This window comes from Phyllosticta citribraziliensis, assembly GCF_038025025.1.
Source record: "Phyllosticta citribraziliensis strain CPC 17464 chromosome Unknown J3D65scaffold_16, whole genome shotgun sequence".
Classification (NCBI taxonomy): domain Eukaryota; kingdom Fungi; phylum Ascomycota; class Dothideomycetes; order Botryosphaeriales; family Phyllostictaceae; genus Phyllosticta; species Phyllosticta citribraziliensis.
In genome coordinates, this window is record NW_027117353.1 from 76473 (window position 1) to 97316 (window position 20844).

General features: G+C 55.9%; 5 protein-coding genes across 5 annotated transcripts; all 5 read left to right on the forward strand.

Moving 5' to 3' along the window:
* The first annotated feature begins 278 nt into the window (after positions 1-278).
* J3D65DRAFT_580131 (uncharacterized protein) lies at positions 279-2325 on the forward strand. The gene is made up of 3 exons (XM_066797702.1): positions 279-1071; positions 1287-1734; positions 1906-2325. Exons 1-3 carry the CDS (start codon positions 753-755, stop codon positions 1967-1969), a joined length of 831 nt encoding a protein of 276 aa, XP_066649911.1. The 5' UTR covers positions 279-752; the 3' UTR covers positions 1970-2325.
* A 1457-nt stretch (positions 2326-3782) lies between these two features.
* Positions 3783-5538, forward strand: J3D65DRAFT_166538 (PQ loop repeat protein). Its single transcript, XM_066794212.1, has one exon. It carries the CDS (start codon positions 3975-3977, stop codon positions 5283-5285), a length of 1311 nt encoding a protein of 436 aa, XP_066649912.1. The 5' UTR covers positions 3783-3974; the 3' UTR covers positions 5286-5538.
* A 1150-nt stretch (positions 5539-6688) lies between these two features.
* J3D65DRAFT_166915 (uncharacterized protein) lies at positions 6689-7781 on the forward strand. The gene is made up of 3 exons (XM_066794214.1): positions 6689-6868; positions 6925-7131; positions 7207-7781. The coding sequence occupies exons 1-3, from the start codon at positions 6808-6810 to the stop codon at positions 7653-7655; spliced, it is 717 nt and encodes a 238-aa protein (XP_066649913.1). The 5' UTR covers positions 6689-6807; the 3' UTR covers positions 7656-7781.
* A 577-nt stretch (positions 7782-8358) lies between these two features.
* On the forward strand, positions 8359-17740 carry J3D65DRAFT_166543 (mitochondrial protein from FMP27-domain-containing protein). Its single transcript, XM_066794213.1, has 3 exons — positions 8359-17141; positions 17206-17306; positions 17364-17740. The coding sequence occupies exons 1-3, from the start codon at positions 8499-8501 to the stop codon at positions 17428-17430; spliced, it is 8811 nt and encodes a 2936-aa protein (XP_066649914.1). The 5' UTR covers positions 8359-8498; the 3' UTR covers positions 17431-17740.
* A 1383-nt stretch (positions 17741-19123) lies between these two features.
* J3D65DRAFT_562372 (uncharacterized protein) lies at positions 19124-19474 on the forward strand (the record flags this gene model as incomplete). The annotated part of the gene is made up of 1 exon (XM_066797560.1): positions 19124-19474. A coding segment is annotated over one exon (351 nt), but the record flags the coding sequence as incomplete, so codon positions are not given.
* Between the last annotated feature and the right edge of the window lie 1370 nt (positions 19475-20844).

The window sequence follows — 20844 nt, forward strand, 5'->3', positions numbered from 1 at the left end:
GGGCTCCTGTTGGGATGTGTGTGGGGCGGTGGGTGTCAAAGTCACTCAATGTTTATTCTTATTTTTCTCCAAACGGTGCAGGTCTCGTGTCATCTTGGTCTCGTCTGCTTCGCGTCCTGGTGGAGCAGAAAAGTGAGTGGTGAGGTCCATGTACCGGGACGTGAAGCAACTTTGAGGCATGAGTTCCTCGATGACGGGCGAACTTGCACGAGTAGTAGTAAGCTGACTTGACCAGGTTGACCCCAGCTAGTAGCTAGATGGTCAGTCTTTCTGGAATCCTCATACCCTCCGGGTGCGCCGCCGCCGGCGCCGACCTAAGCCACTGCCTAGGTAAAGTGTAAAGTCTCTTGCGTCATGCCGTTCGTAGCTTGAGCTCCTACTTGTAGCTACGTTAGCTATCTACCCACCTCCTCCAGTCTATCACCATCACTTGTGAACGCAAAACCAGCATCTGTCGATATTGTTGGCCATTTCCTTTTCGGGGCTGCCAGTTTCAATTGCCTCTACGCTGCGCTCGCTGCCAGCGTCGTCTTCCTTGACTAGGCACCACACCGCGGGTCTCGTGCCTCCACATCCCCCTCTCCCGCCGCCGCCGCCGCCGTCGTCGCCGCAACCATCCGCACGAACGAACGCGCGCACGCCCACCTCTCACCATTGTCCGATTTTCCAACGGGCCAAACAGTTCCATCCATCGCACAAACCAAGCCAGCAAGCAAACAAATCACAAAAGAAGCAACATCACCACCATCAACATGGCCGCCGCCCTCGCGCTGTCGCCCGGCGCCGCATGCGTCCTCGCGCCGCTCTCCTTCGTGTACAACGTGGGGTTGCAGTTCTACGGGCTGTTCAGCACGCCCAACATGAAGGACGTCAACGACGCCAACCTGTCCGTTTTTTCGCCGCAGCCGTACATGGTGGCGCTGTTTTTCTTCCCGTTGCAGGTTGCGCAGGTGTTGTGGATGGTGAGGTTGTGGCGGGTGAGTAGGAGAGATGGGGCTACTGCGGAGAAGGACGTCGCTGAGATGACGGGGTATGCTGGGGTGCTGGTGTTGGGCAATGCGTGTATTGGAAGTGAGTTTTCTGTTTTTGCTTTTTTGTTTGGTGCTTGGGGTAGTGGAGGTGGTGGAGATGGAGAGAGGAGACGGGCAGGCATGGGAGGACATATAACGCCTTTCCAGCCATTGTCCAACTTCACCTCTCCATCACCTTCACCTTCACATCACCTCACCTCCACCCATCAGCTGCTCCCTACGTACCCACCTCCCTACCTCGCTAACACACCCCAGCCTGGCTCTTCTTCTGGAACTCCTCGCACCTCGGCCTCTCCAACATCTTCGTCGCAATCACCACCCTCGCCCACCTCCTGTACCTCACGACCGCCCTCCCACCTCTCCGCCGGCACTCCTCCGCCTCTTTCCTCACGCACGCCGTCGCCAAAGCCTACACCGGCATCTCCGTCCTCGACATGCTGCACAACACGTCGGCGGCGTTCTACGCGGGCGTTGCCGCGCCCTCGGGCGCCGTCAAGGTGCTGACGGGCGTCGGCTTTGCCGTCGGCGCCGCGCTGGGCGACTGGATGCTCGGCGCGTGTTTGGTCTATGATTTGGCGGCCTTCAGTGTCGGGCAGCGGGGCAGGACGGATGCGGATCCGGCGGCTAGCCGTGAGTGGAGTCACTTGCTGGGGTGGTATATTTTGGGGACGGCGGCGATTGTGTTGGTGAAGAATCTGTGTCGGTGAGTTTGTTCTTTTAATTTTTTTCTTCTTCTCTTCATTTCTTGGGCATGAGCGGATGAACCGGTGAGTTGGTGGTTCGGTAGGGCAGAAGAGGTGAGGAGAGGTGCGATGGGGGATGTGAGTACGTGGTGGATTGGTTGCCGATTCTGACTGACTGACTGGCGCGACAGGCCTCCGTATCCTGAGGAAAGGGAAGAGTACACGCGCATCCAGGAGGACGATGAGGGCATTTGATCGACAGTCGCCCATCTGTGAATTCCTAGTTGCCAAGCGCGGCGTGGACTGCCCTGTTCGTTGATCTGAAGATTGTCAAATACTGTAGCCGTGTGTGTATGTCTTTGAGCCAGGGAACCTTTCAGTCAACCTTTTCCCGTACCTTTTCAGCGCGCAGGAAAGAAAGCGGAACGTCTTTTTACAAGTTGCCCGTCTCACTTTTTCGTCAACACCTTGGTCTCTGAACGGTCTCGGCACTTTGGCAGTGTTGTCTAGCCGACAGACAAATTGGACGGTGTTCAGTGTTCAGTGTCCCAAAATATCGATGCATAAAAAGCGTTTCAGAAAGACAATATCACTGTGCAATCATCCTTGGACCGGCTATCATTCTTTTCGTTGCGACGAGCAATCCAAGTCAGTGCCAGATGATAGCAGGTGTGCACTGAGACTCTGACCATGATCACCATCCATGTGATCTATCCGTGGTAGCAACATTTCCTTTGTCGCCGCGAGGTGTCTGATTCACACGCACCCCTCACTCAAGCGTACGGGTAGTTGGTAACCGTTCGCGAAGAGGGTTGCTCGCACCCGGCTCAACCGCCCAAAGACCGCATCTGCGCAGGAGCGACGTCTCGGCCTCGGCGGCGTCAAACAAGGAGGCGGTGTCGAGGACACCAAAAGGGCGTCGACCGCGGTATCCGCGACTGCTGGAGCACGTCCGTCCAGCGGCGGCAGACGTATGCTGTCATGGCGGAGAGGACTGGAGGCGACGATGAGGACCATGGGCCAGCGAGGTGGTTTCGTTTACATAACGCGCGGAACCGCATGATCATGGCACGGGAGGCCAAGGGACATGTAGAGCGAGATAGTGGTCAAAGGGATGTGTCACTCGCCACGGAGAAACCGTTGAGGAACGAGCGCATCAACCTTGGCCCTCTCGAAGCATGTTTGTAGGAATTTTGGCTTGGTAGGACGGATGTGGACGGACGAGAGGAACGGAAAAAGAGGGTGAGTACTTGATTAAGCGAGCAAGTACTACAGAAAAGATGGGATACTCGACGATGCTTGGAATGCAGGCAGGGCGCAAGATCGACCTGAGCCGTGTCTTTCCGCATCTTTTAGGAGCCCGGCGACGAGAACAATGAAGCAGACGGGGCTTGGGCGCCTATATGTACAATGCCGTATACACGGCCAAATACTCGGTGCCTCGTCGAAGTATAGACCTACCACACACCGAGCTTGGTCCACGCGCGGAGTGACGTCAGGGCGGAAGAGGCACGTGTTGTCGCAAAGTTCCCCATTAGGCAAGTGTAGGAGGTTGCAGAGAACTGAAGGAAGAGCGCTGGGTGTGAGGACAGAATTACGTGAAGCGTCGTCGGCGCGCGATAGTTGCGGTCGATCGGTCGGCCAGTCACACAGAGACGCTGCAGAGGCGCAGGAGGAGGGGACGGGAGGGGTACCACCATCTGATGTTTGGTTGAGGGCGAGCCCCGGATGCGATGGCTGTTTTGGGAAGCAGAGTGGTCGGCTGTGGTTGTGGGAGGTGGCTTGTTCCTTGGTGCCGCCGCGGGAGCGGGCAGTCTTTGAAGCGCTGAAGGTTCTCGTTCCCAGCTGTAGTCCGAAGCGGTCAGTAGATATGTAGATACATAACCTAGGTAGCCATGTTGGGTGGAGGTCGTGGGATGGTCGCGTGGGCAGGCGGGCGCAATCGGGAGGATCCCCACGCTACAGTCACAGATTCAATTGCACTTATCGCCTTATCAGCCGCCCTCTGTTCAGCCTCGCATGCCTTGCCTCTCTCTGAGCGCGCATATCATGTGCGGATTATCTCCTACTCAGGTCGCTGGACCCTAGTCAATCTCCAGGCCCCGGTGGCTGTCTCTGTCATCCGACTCTTCAAGCCACCTGCTTGCCGTCGTCCGCTGCCTTTTTATAGACTGATTGTTGCTGTCTCCCTCTTCACGCCCTCCCCTCCTAACCGCTACCTACCTCCCACCGACCTGTTCAACACATCTCACACCTCACAATGGAAGAGAACCCTTGGTCGACTCATCCTGGCTTGCCTCAGTACTGCGCTCCCGAGACCGACTTCCTCCTCCGCCTCTCGTCGACGCTTCACACCTGCGTCCCTACCAACCTCGCCCTCTTCTCCACCCTCCTCGGCACCCTGAGCATCGTTTCCTGGCTCTTTGCACAGCTCCCACAAATATGGAAGAACTACCAGTTGAAGAGCACTTCGGGCCTGAGCATATTCTTCCTGGGCGAGTGGCTGCTGGGTGACCTGTCCAACCTGTTGGGCTGCGTCTTCACCGACCAGGCCTTGTGGCAGGTCATCGTTGCCAGCTACTACTGCTTCGTCGACTGCTGCCTCGTCGGCCAGTGGGTTTGGTATGAGCACCTCCAGCATGGCCGGCCCCTGCTGCGACCTTGGTCGAGAGACGGCCGCCGCTTCGACAAGAACGGCGACATGCCCGACATCATCGACGGCATGTCGGTGACGAGCGTCGACACGCAGCCCCCCAACGACTCCAAGGCCACCGAGCCCAAGGACGTCCTTCGCTCGCCGCGCTACCCCTCGTCCCCCTCCAAAGAGGCCGCGCGGAGCCCCCGTGTCGGTACCCCAACAAACCGCACCATCACGCGCCTTGGCACCTCGGGCTCTTCCTCCCCTGCATCTTCGCCGCGTACAGTCCTCTACCTTTCTCTGCTCCTCGCAGTCGTTGCCCGCGCCTCCCCGCTCCACGGCCCCAGCCCTGCCCTTGGCCTTGTCGAGACTGCGACCGCCTCTGCTGGCGAAACCGCCACGCAGATTGCTGGTACTCTCCTCTCCTGGCTCAGCACCCTCATGTATCTGGGCAGCCGCATGCCGCAGCTGTACAAGAACTGGAAGCGGCAGAGCACCGAAGGTCTCTCTCCCACCCTGTTCCTCGCCGCCTTCATGGGCAACCTGTTTTACAGCTCCTCCATTGTCGCCAACCCCTGTGCCTGGTATACGTTTCCGCCAAACGGCGGCCGCGGTTGGGTCGGCGCCGGTGGCAGTGACCGCGCCGAGTGGGTCGGGCGTGCGACGCCCTTCTGGCTTGGTGCGGCGGGTGTCTTGATCATGGATGCGGCCGTCGGCGTGCAATTCTGGCTGTACGGGGAGGGCACGGAGAGGACCGTCGTCGTGCCGGACGAGGGCGGCGCCAAGTGGCGCTGGCGGAAGCTGAGCGGATGGATGAGAGGCTGGATCCCCGGCCCACGCGACATGACGCCTCCTAGACGCGAAGAAAGGCAGAGGCTGCTGGGCGACGGCGTTGATGCTGGCATTGCGAGAGAAGACTACGGCGGTGTTTGAAAGACTGACGTCATTTCGTCATGACCCCTTGATCGGATTGCGCTGCGTTGCCGTTTTTGGTTCGTCATTGCGGGGTGCGAAGCGATTCCCCTAGATTTTCATTTTTGAGTTGATGGTTAGTGATTGGCATTTTTCAGGCGCTCGGGCTTGGTCTTTGGTTGTTTTCTATTTTTGCCATTCGCATCACATCAGTCTTTGTTGGTGTTTTTGGCGTGCGCATTTGCAGGCTTGGGACACGCGTGTGCGTTGGGAGCGTGTGAGTTGCATCTCGGTTTAATTACGATGATGGCGGCCAAGAGGTATTGAATTGTAGATTCGCTGGCTGGACTGGCCGGTTGAATGAGGATAGACGTTGACTTTGACGAATCGACTTGCGTTCTGCTCTTTTCTTTTTCTTTCCAGTCAGTGCTGCCCGTCATCGATTGGTAGATGCGTTTCTGCACGCCTGCGATTGGAACGAGTCTCCTTCTTTGCCTGGCCGCGACGCGTATCCTTTCTTTCTCCTATGTTGTTGTCTGACGTGCTTTCATCTTTCCTCCTATGCTCCCAGTCTGGTAGACGAGGGGCCATGTTTGAGGACAGACGACACACTGACATCAACTGTGCTGGCATAAACTTGACAGACATGACAGGAATAGGGGTGCCGGCTTGCCGCGCGTTTACTGTCAATCCGAACTTGCTCCATCATTCAATACATGCGCCAAGGCAGGTGAATGAACACACAGTCTTCGGTCGTGGCAGTCAGGGGTTGCCTCCTCGTCTGCCGCCATGGTGTCTCATGGCTCCTCCAACGGTCTCACCGTGATTCAAGGAGACGGCCATGCTCTCCCGAGAGCCTCTCCAACAACGTCCAAGGCGCCCCGGAGCCGCTGTCCAATGCCGGCCCGTTCCGCTGGTTTCGAGATGGTAGACGATGGATGGGAGGACGAGACCCGAAGTATCGCCTCCTTGCAGGCGTCATGTCCAGTGCCGGGCACTTAAGAACCGAGCCGTGAAAGCATCTCGCTGTCACCAGCCACATTGGAGATAACGAAGCATCCCCGGACCAGCTGCATGGGCCAACATGGTTCCACATTGCGCCATCCAGACTCCATTCGCAGGCACATGTTGGCTCCTGTGGCCAGGCAAAAACGCAGCATGTCGATAGGCGAAGGTTCCCGAGAATCTATCCAGAGGCGCAAGACAGCGATGCTCCTGCCAGAAATGAAGTGGTGAGGGGGAAATTCGCGCAGTGCCAGTGGGCTGACGATACATACGTGGCCGCAGCTGAGAGAGCATGCCCATTTCCGTTGTTGGACAGAGGATCGTGCAGAGGCGGTGCTTTCACGGCATGTGGGCTCCCGAGCTGCGCCGTTGTGGCTGAATGCTCTCCATTAACAACGCAACACACAACAGCTTTGGAAGATTCCACCTTAGGGTTGATCTTCGCCGTCACTTGGCACCACTTCTATAAAACTTGCCCCGGCGCCTTGCTCTTGTCCATCTTGATCCCATCACCTTCTCCTCACTCCAACAGCCCAACATGTCTTTCATGAACAAACTCACAGATAAATTTGCCGGGATGATGAAGGATAAGGAGGACGGTGAGCTGCTTGCATTGCCGCTATGATCTTTGACTCACGACTGACACTTGCTACAGGAAGTCAGCAGCGTGGATATGACGGCGGCTACGGAGCACCCCCTCCGCAGCACTACGGCAGCCAATATGGCCAACAGCAGTACGGCCAGCCTCCTCAGCACTACCAGTCTCCTCCTCCAGACCAGGGCTACGGCAGTCCTCCTCCCCCTCCACCGGAGCAGTACAGAGCTTCCCCTGGAGGATCCGGATACGGATACCCCCCGCCAGGCCCGCCCGACTACAGATCACCTCCGCCTCCGGCCTCGGGATACGCACCTCCGCCCTCTGGCTACGCTCCCCCAGGCCCGCCTCCGCCGCCATCCCACGACCCCCCGCCTCTGGCTTACGGCTGGTACTCGCACTGGGACAGCACTCGCAACAGGGCCTACTACGCTGAGCCTGCCACGGGCCGTGTCCAGTGGGACCAACCGCCGTTTGCTCCTCCGGCTGACCGCGGCCCGCCCGGCGGCGAGTTCTACAACCAGTACGGTGGCGCGATGCCGCCGGTAGGCTACGGCCAAGGCAGCGGCTACGAGGGACCTCACGGCCAGCGCGCCGAGCAGTACTACGGCGACGTGGAGAACAAGGAGAAGAAGGAAGGCCACTCGACTGGCGCCATGGTGGGCGCGGCGGCCGCGGGTGTAGTCGGTGGCGCGGTGCTGGGAGCCGTCGTCAGTAAGTCTTGTCCCGCTTCTTTCCTCTCAACTGCATTGTCCCGGACACGAGAAGCTGACGCAATGTGTTTTCTGTAGCGCACGAGCTCGAGGAAGACTCAGACTCGCATCACTCCGATTCTGACCACGAGCGTCCACCTCCGCCGCCCGAAGACTACTACGAGCCGGAGGAGGATGACGGTGGTTTCTTTGACTAAAGTGGAGAGTTGGGGGGCGGTGCGGAGGACGGTCCACACAATACCACGGCGGACATGGGTCTGGACAGCATGGCGGGCGCATGGGCGCATAGATAGATGCCAACAGGAATGAAATGGGATTTTGGCCAGTGTCTACATTTCCGAACGCGGCCGTCGGATTTCTGCCGGAGCCGTGAAGAGGGCGGGTCCTGACACGTTGGAGAATGGGTGGGGCGTCGACGCGGTGGATGGAATGGGTCGGAGAGGACGACGGCCTGGAGACGAGCGGAGGACGAGGGCCACGATTGATGCAATGGTGAGGTGGTTCTGGTTGTAGATGGCGTGGATGATTGGAAGGGCGAAGTCAATGCAGGTGTTGAAGAACAAATGCAACGGGGATGCCTGCCCATGTGCCCCGCTGACGCCGACCGCTGTTGGGATGCGGCGGCGGACGGCTTCCGCCATGAATCCTGGGCATTTCTTCTCACCTCTCACATCGCCCTCACCAATTCCACTCCCCGCTCGCAATGACGATACGATAACCGAGCACCGCACGCGGTCGCAACGCTCGACCGACCCCCTTACGCTGACCAACCCACCCCGGCGCGCGAGCCACTCGTGTGCTCATCCGTCTGCCTCCTGGACCTCTCCTCCGCACCCGAAAGCCCTCCTCTTTCTCTGGTTCATGGGCTCACGGCTTACACCGGCGCATGGCCGTTGAACGACCACCTTTGGTCTCTCCATCATGGCATTCTCTCTCTCGGCCCTCTCCGGCCTGGTCGTGCTCCTCTACCTGTCGACCTTTGTCATATTCGCCCTCGTCCGAGTCGTCACCGGCGTTTCGATACAACGACTTGGCTGGTACGGCTTGCGACGCATCTCTTTCACACCAAAGGACGGCATTCGCCTGGATATTCGCGGCTTGAGGATATCGTTACACCGGCCAACTTTTGCGCAACCCACCTACGTGAGCGTGGTTGTCGAGGAGCTCAAGCTCACGATTGATCTCAAGGCGCTGGGAGAGGCAAAAGCCAAGGGCTCACCGGAACCAAGCTCAGAAAATGGGCTGGCCAAGGAACTGCAGGAAACAAGCCCGGCGCAAGGGTCAAAGACGAACGAGAAGCAGGGCCGCAAGAGCGAGGACACAACCAGGACATGGCAAAAGCTCACGGACATCAAGGATCGCATAAAGAAACTGCACCGCCAGCTCGACTGGATTCGCATGTTCGACATTGTCGCAACCACCACATCCCTGGTCATCGAGGATGTCGGGTCCGTGCAGATTGCGCAGTTCACGGCGGCAGTCGATACGAGGCGCAAGATGGTCGATCGCAGCCGGCTGTTCCAGCATCGCAGAGCCAAGTCGAGCGACCAGAGTCCAGCCGAATGGATCTTCACCGTCCGCAACGTCCTGTTCAGTCCGGAGGGCCAAGAGTCGACCGAGATTCTGGATCACTTCACGTTGAACATTCATGGATTGCTGTACAAGGAGCTGGACGGCCTGCGCGATGCATCGATTGCGCTTAAGCTGGGGCGCCTTCACATACCCTTTGACGAAATCGAGGGCTGCCTAGACCGTATCAAGGCCAAGCAAAAGGCACATCTTCGCAGTCATACCAAGTACTCGCTGAATGATCTCGTGGATGAGCTGGACAAGCCAGGCAGCCATGAGCGGGACATTGTGCAAACCGTTTCGGATTCCAAAGAGTTCATTAGCTCGACCCTCAGGGGTATTCAGGAAATTCAATTCGCCGTTAGCTTCTTTGGTCTCACAAAGCGAATCCGCTCAGGCTCCGAGTCTGAGCGCCCTGTCTACCTGAACATGTCAATGAAGGAAGTCGGCTTCGATCTCCTGCGCCTAGATCCTCGCAGCCCCGCGCACCTCATGTACTTTGGCCCTCAGGATGTCGCCCACCAAGCCTTGCTCGCCGCCATTTCTATCTCAGTGGGAATAGACCATGGTCAGGACAATCCAGAAAGGTTGCTCTACATACCAATGGCGACCACGACTCTGAAAACCACGCTCCCTGCGAAAACGATCCAAATCGACAGAGACAGAGACGTTGCCGAGCGCAATACGAATATTCTCTTCGCCAATTTTGTGGTCACTTCTCCTTCTTTTGACCTTGATCCTAAACATTTACCTTTAATCCTTGCGCTCCTCCAAAGCCCAGAAGGCCGCAAACCTGGGGCATCCACCAGTATCCATACCAAGCGCCACATAATATCTCGCCTACTTCCCAAAGCGAATGTAAAGTTCTCCATTCACGAGCCAGTCGTGAGGGTAACATTACCGCCAATGGAGTCCGGAAAGAAGGACACCGACGAGTTCGACCTTCTAATATCCACCATGTCCTCGATATCCCTGGATGTGGAGGCCTCTCACTCTGGTGGTGGAGAATTACATTACGCCGTATCTTCTAATTTCCGCATCACTGGCCACGAGCTGTACTACCAAACTGCGTCCCGCGAAAAGCATAACCTCCTCGTTACGGACGCAGCCGAAGTAAAGCTGCAGCTCGAGGCTTTCCCCGAGGTTTCTGTCGTCCTGGCAGGCAATCTCGAGACCTTCAACATCTTCATGGTGCGGCCCGAAATCAGCGAAGGCGTGCGGCAGATTGTTGCTCAGCTGCGGACCATGGAATCCTCCACCACGCACAAGGCTTCCGACAAGAGCAAGCCAAAATTCCTAAGAACACTTCCAAGGTGGCTCACACACCTCCATTTCCACGGCTCGGACTTCAACGTCGAAGTCGCTGGTGTTGATCCGGATGTGTCAAAGCACTCGCGTGGCGTCGCGCTGCACTTGGACACCTGGACTGCCGAGTACAAGGCCGACAAGAGTGATGATTCCGACAAGAGATTGTCCAGGAGACGGGCGACAAGTCGATCGGTGCCAACTGAATCTCAACTGAGAGCGGTATCTCCTTCTTCTCCTCCGTCCTCACCCGCACCGCGAAAGAGGCATCTGACCGAAAGCGATGGACGGCGACTGGCCATACACATACAGGGTCTTGAGGGTTTCACGATCGAATCATCGGACTCGCGAGAAGAAGAGTCTTTCCTGAGGCTGCCGAGATTCGAGGTTGCTTTTACAACTTCGACAGATATCCAGGGCCCTGTCTTCCACATCAACTCTTTCGCTCAGAGTCTTTTCGTCCACTACTCTCTGTACCGACACTTTGCACTTGGCGTGGCAACCATGGTCCTTCGGAGAGCCTTTGTCAAACAGTATTCAGATCGCACCTATGTGCCCGCTCCGGCACCCAAACACCAAAGAAGTCTGACCGTCGAGGATGCCGAAAGGGAGGATAGGCTTTACGGGGATCCACGCATCCCATCCAAGGCCGAAATCGTCACTATCGACTTCCGGGTCGCCTTTGTCCAGGTCAAGGCTACGGTGCCGGATGATCCACCTCTTATGCTCCAGATCTACGGTTTCGACGCCGGTCGCCACAGATGGGCCCCGCCGTTTGCTCGCGCCAAGCTGCTGCGTCTCTATGCAGAGGCTCCCGGTCTCAAGAAGACTTGGGCTCGTATGGTCAGCGTCAAGAGTTTGAAAGTCGACCTGCGGTCGTCGAGAAGGAAATTTGGAAACCAAGTGTCAGAGGAAAAGTCAATCGACATTGGAACTGATGCCGTTCGCGTGGCTGTTCCCCATCAACTGGTTGTCCACAAAGTCTTCGACAACATTACCAACACGGTCAAGACGGTCGAGCAGCTCCATCACCGGTTCAAGACTGGCTCGAATGAGTACATCCTCGAGAAGGGGCCTGAAGCACCCAAAAAGGTGCCAAGGATCTCAATCAGGAGCCAGGCCGTGCTCTTTGAAATCGAGGACAGTGGCTTCGAGTGGAAGCTTGGAACAATCTTCAGACTTGGCTTGCTCGAGCAGAGACAACGCATGGCCCGCGAGGATGCATTTGCTCTCAAGGTCAAAAAGCTCAAGGAAGGCGAACGCCGTCGTGGCAACACAAGTAACCGTGCTAGGTCTGCACACATGCGTGGCCGAAGCCAGCAACGACCTGGAAGTGAATTCGAGCGACGGAGCAAAAGCTTGACGCGCGGCGATGGGAAGGGCAGCACCGAAGAGCGTGGGCGCAGACGAATGCGGTACGACGTCGAAGGTGCCTCCGAGATGAGCGACAGTACTCGAGTCCATATTGCTCAAGCTCGCGAGAAACTCGACAGGTTGCATGCTCAAAGCTGGAGAAATCGCATTGACAACGGTCTCAAGTCCACGAACAACGGCGTCAAGGATATACGCGCCATGTTCTGGGGCCTCGACGACATGCCCGACGGCGTCGAGCAGCAGGAATCAATCCTTGCTATTCCCCAACGGCCAGCGTTGATGGCTTTCTTGGTCAGCGACCTCCACTTCATTGTCGACAAGCCAAGTTTCCCCTTGTCGGAGTACCCAACTTTCTTGAACCGCATCGGCAAAGGAATGCCCGTTGACATGCAGTACTCATTACTCATTCCTCTCAGTGTCCAAATCAGCATGGGTGAAGCACGAATGAACCTGCGCGACTATCCTCTGCCATTCATCCACATACCCGCCATGCGGACTGGGCAGTCGACTCGTCTTCCAAGTTTTTCCCTCAAAACGGACTTTGTCATTGCAGAGGAGTTTCGCGACCGCGAGTCCAGCAGACAAATCGAGGTTGAAGTCGTTCCTCCGGAGATGCTTGAAGATGGTCAAAAGTCTGGTGGCTTTATTGTCAACGTTCGCAAAACCATTGCTCCTGTCAAGACTTACTCCGATATGAGTGTCGACGTCAACACTAGCTTCCCGACGAGGATTACGTGGGGCAGTAGTTACCAGCCGGCCATTCAGGACATGATGCAGGTCATAGAAGGTTTCACCAAGGCCCCCGTCGACCCGAGTGAAAAGGTGGGATTCTGGGACAAGATCCGACTGAGTTTCCACAGCAAAATCAGAATTGCATGGAAGGGAGACGGCGATGTGCACTTGATCCTTAAAGGCTCTCGCGATCCCTACAAGGTTACTGGCGATGGCGCTGGCTTTGTCATGTGCTGGCGCAACGACGTCCGACTCAACGTGTGTCAAGACGACGACCCGAAAAAGTTCATCACCGTCGACAGCGGTGTGTACGTACTCGCGATTCCCGATTTGAGTCACTATGCGAGGTCAGTCGATCAAGAGGAGGTGGACAACGAAACTGTCATCAGCAGTTCCAACTTCAAGCACGGTGCATCCTTCCGCAAGACTGTCATGAAGCTTTCCGGCAACGTCAGATGGCTTGTTGGCCTTGTGTTTGAGAAGACTGGGAATAACGGCAAGAGATCTTTCGAATTTGCTCCCCACTACGACGTCATCCTCAGACATCCCGACTACGCCAAGTCTCGCGACGGCAAGGAGTACGACGCCTTCCGCGGATTCCGTAGCCACCACATCCATATGTCGGTCGCCATCGCTGCACCCCACGATAGGGATTGGTCTGTTGCAAACACCAAGGCTTCATCCAACTACAACAGCCTTCACCTTACTCCTCGAGTCTTCGGTCACTTCTTTAGCTGGTGGTCACTGTTCTCCGGTGCCATGCAGCTACCTGTGCGCCAGGGACCTCTATGGCCTGGTGTGGACAAGTCTGGCAAGAAGTTTGGAAGACATCTCGGCACCATCAAATTTGGCCTCTTGCTGTCTCCTCTTTACATGAGTCACATTTACAAGCACAAGGATCCAGACGACTATGGACAAGGTGTGGTATCGGCGACTGGTCTCAAGGTTCGCCTAGACAGCTTCATGCTTGATCTTCACATGCGCAGAGAGGAGTTTCGCTCTTCGGCTCAAGGTGCGAACAAGTCGACTACGACGACTGGTATGCGCATCAACCAGGTGCAGTTGGACTTTATGTCTGCCGATATCCGCGCCATCTCGGCGCGCATCACGGGTCCGGAGAGCAATGATCTAGAGGAAGAGACCGAAGACACCTTGAACTCGTTCCAGCAAGACGCGACGCAGGTTGACTTGTCCAAGTTCACGATTCCGGACAACGATCTCTCGTGGGTAGACATGGATGATTTTGTGGAGCTGGACTGGATCCTCCCCTCAGAGAACAATCCGGAGACTAAAATTTTGCCATTGGCTTTTGCCCCTCGCTTCACGTACTTCCGCCAGACAGACCATCAAGACCACATCTCTGGAGATCCGCACAGGACCAGCATTTTCGGCAATGAACCAACTCACTACTGCGTCATGTCAAAGCAAAACGACCCAAGGCGTGTTCAATGCGAACTCATTGCAGACCGGCTGAAGAAGGTCCACGAGCAACTAGAATCAAACAATCGCTCCATTGGTGAACAACAACTCAGGATCCTGCGTTCGACCGAAGACGACGACGTTGAGCTCGAAGAACGCTTGCGGGTATACCAGCATCATCACGAAAACCTGCAGCGCAAGCGCGACATCCTCCAGTCCATGTACCACAGCTTGATCGTTCGGCTTGAGCGTGACGAGAACTCTGCCGTCGCGTCTAGTGACGCTGACGACGAGTACTACCAGGCGCCGGAGATGTATGACCAGACTGACAATAACGCTAAGAAGCTGGATGCGACGCCTCTGGCAGATTACATTAGCGACTTCAACAACCGCTTCGTCATCCACAACGCCCAAGTCAAGTGGAACAATGCGCTACGAAACATTATCCTCCGATACATTCACCAGGTCAGCCAGCGTCGTGGTTTCGTTTACTACATGTCGCGTCGGGCTGTCAAGTTTATCCTGGACATCATCGATGAACAAAGCAAGTCCCGCAAGTCGACCGATGTACCTGTGACCAAGCCACGCTCTGCATCAACGCCAATGTCTCCCCAAGCAGATGATGACTTGGACGTCAATTCGAGGATTCAGCAGCTGCTCCAGGATGGCCGAAGATTTGTAGATGCCAACGACCCAGCCGAATCCGAAACGAACAAGCAGCCCTCTGCCGAGAATCCAAACGACGACATTGCTCAGGAATTTACGGCGCAGAACACGTACCACGTCCGCCTCATCGCACCGCAGATTCAGCTGCAGAGCGAGAAGAACACAAAGTCTGCGGTATTGGTGACGGCCAAGGGCATGCAGCTAAAGGTCATTCAAGTCATGGACAAAGACCGCGTCGAGGACGACGTCTCTGGTCTCGTGCAGCGGCGCTTTTCGGCTGCTATGGACAGCCTGCAAATTTTCGTGACGAGCACCAAAACCTTCTCCACCGAATACCTGCACATGTACTCGGGCAATAGGTACGGAGCGAGCGTCGGCTCCAGTTGGCCTCCGTGGGTACCTTTTGAAGTCATGTTCGAATTTGACACGAATCCGTACGGCTTCTCCAGGGTGGTTCAGAGGACTTCGGCCAGCTTGAGATATGACAAATACAACACTCTTCGTCTCAAGTACAACGACGACGTCAGTGGCGAGGAAAACAGCCACTCACACAGCCCTGAGAGTGCGGAGAGCAGAGTCGACCATCTCTGGGTCGAGTTCCCCCACGTCCGCGCCGTTTGCGACTCGATGCAGTACTACGCCATGTACATTATTGTGCTGGACCTCCTTCTCTACAGTGAACCACTCGAGAAGCAACGCAGCGAGAAGCTGGAGAAGATCATGCTGGCCTCTGATTTTAGCGACCTCAACGGTGCTCCGGAGCTTGTCGTGAGCCTGCAAGAACGTATCCACCAGCTGGAAGAGATCAAGACACGATTCCAGGTTCACGAGCAGTACCTTGACCGTGAGGGCTGGAAGAACAGGATCGAGCTGGAGAGAACGCTTGCGGAGAACGAGGAGGAGTTGTTCTTCATGATGAAGGCCATTACCACGTCACAACGCAAGACAGATGACAGAGCCGCCGAGGCGACTCAGCCCATGGGATTGCTGCGCTATCTCATCACCGCAAGCGAGATTGTGTGGCATCTTGTCCGCGAAGGCGAGGAGAGCTTGGCCGAGTTTCAGCTGGGCAATGCAAGCTTCGACCGCACAGACAACAGCGACGGCTCCAACCTCAACTGCATGGAGATTGAACGCATCCATGGCCTCAATCTGCTGCCCGATGCTGTCTATCCCGAGATGATTGCTCCATATCTCGATGAGAGTAGGAACTTTGTCGACGGCAGGGACGCAAAGATGCTGCGTGTGCACTGGTTCATGCTTGAAGCAATTGCAGGTATTCCTGTCATGGACCACTTTGAAGTCAACCTCTTCCCTCTCAAGGTTCAGCTCGAGCGCGAGATTGGCAAGAAGCTGTTTGAGTACATCTTCCCAGGTGTCGGCAGCAATGCATTCGAGAATGGCGGGTTCTCGCCGTTCATGGTTAAGCACATTCTTCCTCCACAAGAAGAGGGGATGGAGGTAGAGAACGGCGATGATCAAGTCAACCTCGTTCCGGACTCTCCCCAGATCTCGAGAAACTCGTCACAGCGGGCAAGCATTGACGGATCTGGTCCCGGTTCCCTGGAGCTGCGCCTACAACCGACACTTGCGTTGCCTGATCAGAACAGGCCAAAGACTTCTTCGGGAATGTCTGCAAAGAAGGGCAACATCGGGGCCCATCTCGACTTGACGCAATTCAAGATGTTTGACGCATCGAGTCGCACTGGCACCGGGTTGTTCAGGAACCTCCATACCTCTTCGGGATCTGCAAAGGACAACTCGGATACCCTTACCATCGCGAGCGCCCGACCTTCGAGTCGCCGTTCCTCGGCTACAAAGCTACCTGGCGTGGCCGAGAACGAAAAGTCGGCCAAGCGCGGCTTCGGCATGCACAGATCACCAAGCTCGCAACGCAAGGAAAGGAGCCAGAGCGACGACCTCAATCAGATGATGACGCGCGCCAGCAACTACATGACATTCGCCTACATCAAGATTCCCAGCATGGTACTCTGTCTCTCATACAAGGGCAAAGGTAATCGCAATGTGGAAGATGTACACGACCTCGTCTTCCGCATGCCCACCATTGAGTACCGCAACAAGACTTGGAGCAACCTTGACCTGGCACTTGCACTTAAGAAAGACGTCATCCGCGCTCTCATCAGCCACGCAGGTACCATTCTAAACAACAAGTTCTCGCACCACCGCCCGAACAAGGGCAAGGGCGTGCAGCACTTGAAGCAGTTGGCCAATCCATCCATCATGCTCAACACGTCGTCCGAGGTTTCGTCGACGCAGGTGTCGGACAGCTCGCGTGCTAGCCCCGAGGACGATACCGAAGCCGAGCCGCGAAGGAGTTTTGCCAGCGGACGGGACTCGGCCGTTAGTCGCGCGGACAGCTACTCGAGCAGCGCGCGGAGTGTGACTGGCACCACTTGGACTGGTGGCGGATTGAACGCCCACAACAGGTCTGAGGATCCTACTACTTTTGCCGACGAGCTGAGTGTGGTGGATTTCGACGTATGTTGGACCCTTCACTTCTAGGTCTTTCCAATGAGGAATAGATTGCTAATGCTGAACGTAGCGTGACACGGCAAGCATTCGCCACGCCCCCAACACCTTGCACCGCGCCATCACGGCCATGAGCCATCGGTCAAGGGATAGGGATGACGATTCTGAAGAGAGGTAAGTTGCGCAATCGAACGACCCGCAGTGGGGCCGCATGCTAACGTGGGTACGCAGTAACCGCATGAAGAGCAAGCTGCTTCTAGGCAAAAAGTTTGTCAAAAGCCTTGGACAACACAAATGATTGTGTCATCTTTGCGGCAAAACACCTGTCTCGGCCGACATCGGACAACTCACGCTCTCCTGAACACATCACATGCCTTTGCAGAAAAATGGTACAGCAAAGTATGACTGATTTCTAGTTACACGGACCCATTGCTCTCGTTTTCTCTGTTCGAAATGCAGCATCTCCACGGCGTTTTCTTGTCTGGCAGTGGCTCCACTGGTCGGTATGCGTTCATTTCAAAAGATACGGAACGAGGCAACCTTCTTTCACTTTTTCTCTCAACTATAGACTTGCTTAACGGGGACCATGGCGGTGGCGTACGTCGACGGAGTCTGGACGCAAAGCTAGGCTGAACCGACCGGGCTGGTTGAAGCAACAGGAAAGCACAAGGGCGGAAAGGGAGGGGTCGGTGGTGTATTCTTTTCCGTACTCTTTTTTGTCTCGCGCGGCAGGGTGGCGCGACACGGCGTCAATGTAGACACGGACGAACTGGCATTGGGTTCAATTGTTTACGGTAAACGGTCGGTCGGTCCTTTTGGTTCTTTGGACTTTGGGGCAGGAGGACAGCGTTCCCTTCTGACTTTGGAGCGGCGGAACAGGTGGGGATTCGACTTTGGTGTAGATATTTTTGTACGATCATGAGAGAGCTGTGTGGGGCTGAGCAGCGGCGTTCCTGGGAACAAACTGCTCGAGCACTTGGAAACGACAGTACAAAATCACGACCTGATTCGATCCAACAACCGGGGCGGGGGAGCGCGATTGCTATATCTCGGTTCGATCTCTCTGAAACTGACCCCACCGTGGAGATCGCACCACAGATGAAGGGAAACAGAGCAGCAAGGGGCTACAACCGCAGGAGAACCGGGTAAGTGTTCAAGGGGTGCTGCGAATCCAGGAGGCCTAACTTTGTCGAGCTAACCGCATGGGGCAACTTCTAGACAAGCGATGAGGCTAGTTCAACGTCGTCTCTGAGTACGTCGTTGCATGTGCGGCCTCTTTGCGCAATGGTGTCCCAAAGACTTTGCGGCCGTTGGAGAGAATGTTGGGACTGCAATGGGTGGTGTTGATGAGGCAAGTTTTCGTTGTGCCTGCCGCCAGCAATTTTGAAGATGCTGAAGTCTTCAGGTCTCTCGTGCGATTGATGTGTGCGTCTTGAATTCGTCGCTCCACCACCTCCAAAGGCTTGCTGGCAGATGATGCAACCATGAGGAACCCACTCAACAAGGGAGATGTCACATCATGGCGGGCTTCTAATAATGGAAGGGATTAGTTTGTCGGTCGACAGACTTAGTCCTGCATCGTCTCTAGACCATTGACGAACGATTCCTCTCCGCGTCCGCCGATACCATCACCGCCCTGGTGGGGAAATGACGAGATGGTCTGAAGCGGCGTGGGCCGGACCAGATCGCAAAGACGAGGCAAAATCTCAATGTGGATTAAAAACTCGATTCAATCCTATTCTAAGGGAGGCTTCCAAATCCCCGCTCAACCTCTGACTGCCGCAGCTGCTGACAGTGCTGTGTCCGTCATCATGGTTGCCAAAACCGCCTTCGCCAGCCTTCTCTTGCTGGCCACGGCTGCAGGGTCGCCAGCCCCTAAAGCCGGTCACAAAACCTCCCTCAGGCTCCAGCAACCAGTTCCTTACGAAATCAACCATGAGGAGAGGCTTCCGATGAAGAGCTTCCTCGATTACCCTTGCTACTTTCTCCACATGGGAGATTTGAACGGGTTCACTATTCCTCTCATTCGGACTGCCCTCGAGGCTGGGCAGAAACACGAGGCCATCATCGAAGGATGGACCAGCCACAGCGGCGGGTCATGCCAGTTTGCACTGTCCCCCGATTTCCCTCCAAGGCTCGACTCCGAGTTCAAAGTCATCACGTCCATTGAGGGAAATTGTCCCGGCAAGGTCGACAACAAGTTGGACCCTGTACCGTTCTACATCCCCGAAAACGCTGCCAATGGCAACTACACGTTGGCTTGGACGTGGTTTCCGCAGGTTCCGAGCACCGGCAGACCAGAAATGTGGATGGAGTGTGCGCCCGTTGAAATCGTCGAGGGCAAACCAAAGAAGAAGAAGCCCAAAAAGGCGGGCAAGGGATGGCTGAAGAAGCTGCCGACCATGTTCATTGGAAACGTCAATGTTGGAAGCTTCGACGTCGACAAAGAATCCAAGGCGGACTACCAAAACGCCTTGAATGGCAAGTACGGACCCAAGGGCAGGTGGAACAGGATTGCTTGCATCACCAAGAACGACACGGAGCTTGCGTTCCCATATCCGGGCGATCAGAAAATCAACAACGTTGAATCGGGCATCATCAACGAAGTGGAGAGGCAAGCCAAGAGAATGAAAAGGTACCCCGTCGGCGATGGCTGCTGGGTCAAGGACAAGCCTGTCAAGGGACTCGACAAGAGTTGGGGTTACGGCAAAAGGGATGTGGACGAGTCTTTGGACGAGTCCGACGACGAGGTAAGTTGGCCTCCCCTTTCGTCCGAGCTGCCTTTGCTGATCTCATTGCACAGGACGAGGTCAACCTCTTCGAACGTCGGAGCGTGTCAGGTGGAACGACCACGCGGCTCTTTACGTCGTCTTACGACCTAGCTCCGGGTGAGACATTCGGTCCTTCGCCGCCGCAGCAGACTGTCACTGTCTCCGCAGACCAATTCTCAAGATATCCGGTCCTGCCTACTACATTCGTTATTGAGCCCGGATCTTCAGTCCGTGGACAGGTGGACTACAGAACCGCGACCGTTGAATATGATGGGCCCAGCACATTCAGTTTCTATATGTCAATCAGCGAAAGTTTTCCCAGAACATTGGCTGTTGCGACGCCTCGAGCGGCGTTGAGTACCCCCGCTCCATCGGCAAGCTCTACTCCATCAGAAAGCTCTACTCCATCAGAAAGCTCTACTCCATCAGCAAGCTCTACTCCATCAGCGAGCTCTACTCCATCAGCGAGCTCTACTCCATCGGAAAGCTCTACTCCATCGGCGAGCTCTACTCCATCGGCAAGCTCTACTCCATCGGCAAGCTCTACTCCATCGGCGAGCACCACTCCATCGGCGAGCACCACTCCATCGGCGAGCACCACTCCATCGGCGAGCACCACTCCATCGGCGAGCACCACTCCATCGGAATCCACCACCCCGTCTGGTGGAACGACCACGACGCAGCTCTCTACGAGATTTTACAACCCAACTCCGGGTAATGCATATGTTCCTGCTTCGCCACAGACTGTCACTATCTCCTCGGACCAATACTCACGATTTCGTACCCTGCCCACTACATTCGTTCTTGTGTCCGGAACTCCAGTCCGTGGTGCAATGTTGGATCGTAAAACCCTGACCTTTGAATATGATGGGCCCACCACATTCGGCTTTTATGTGTCAGATGTAAATGCTGGAAACTATTACTCTGTGGGAAGCACATTG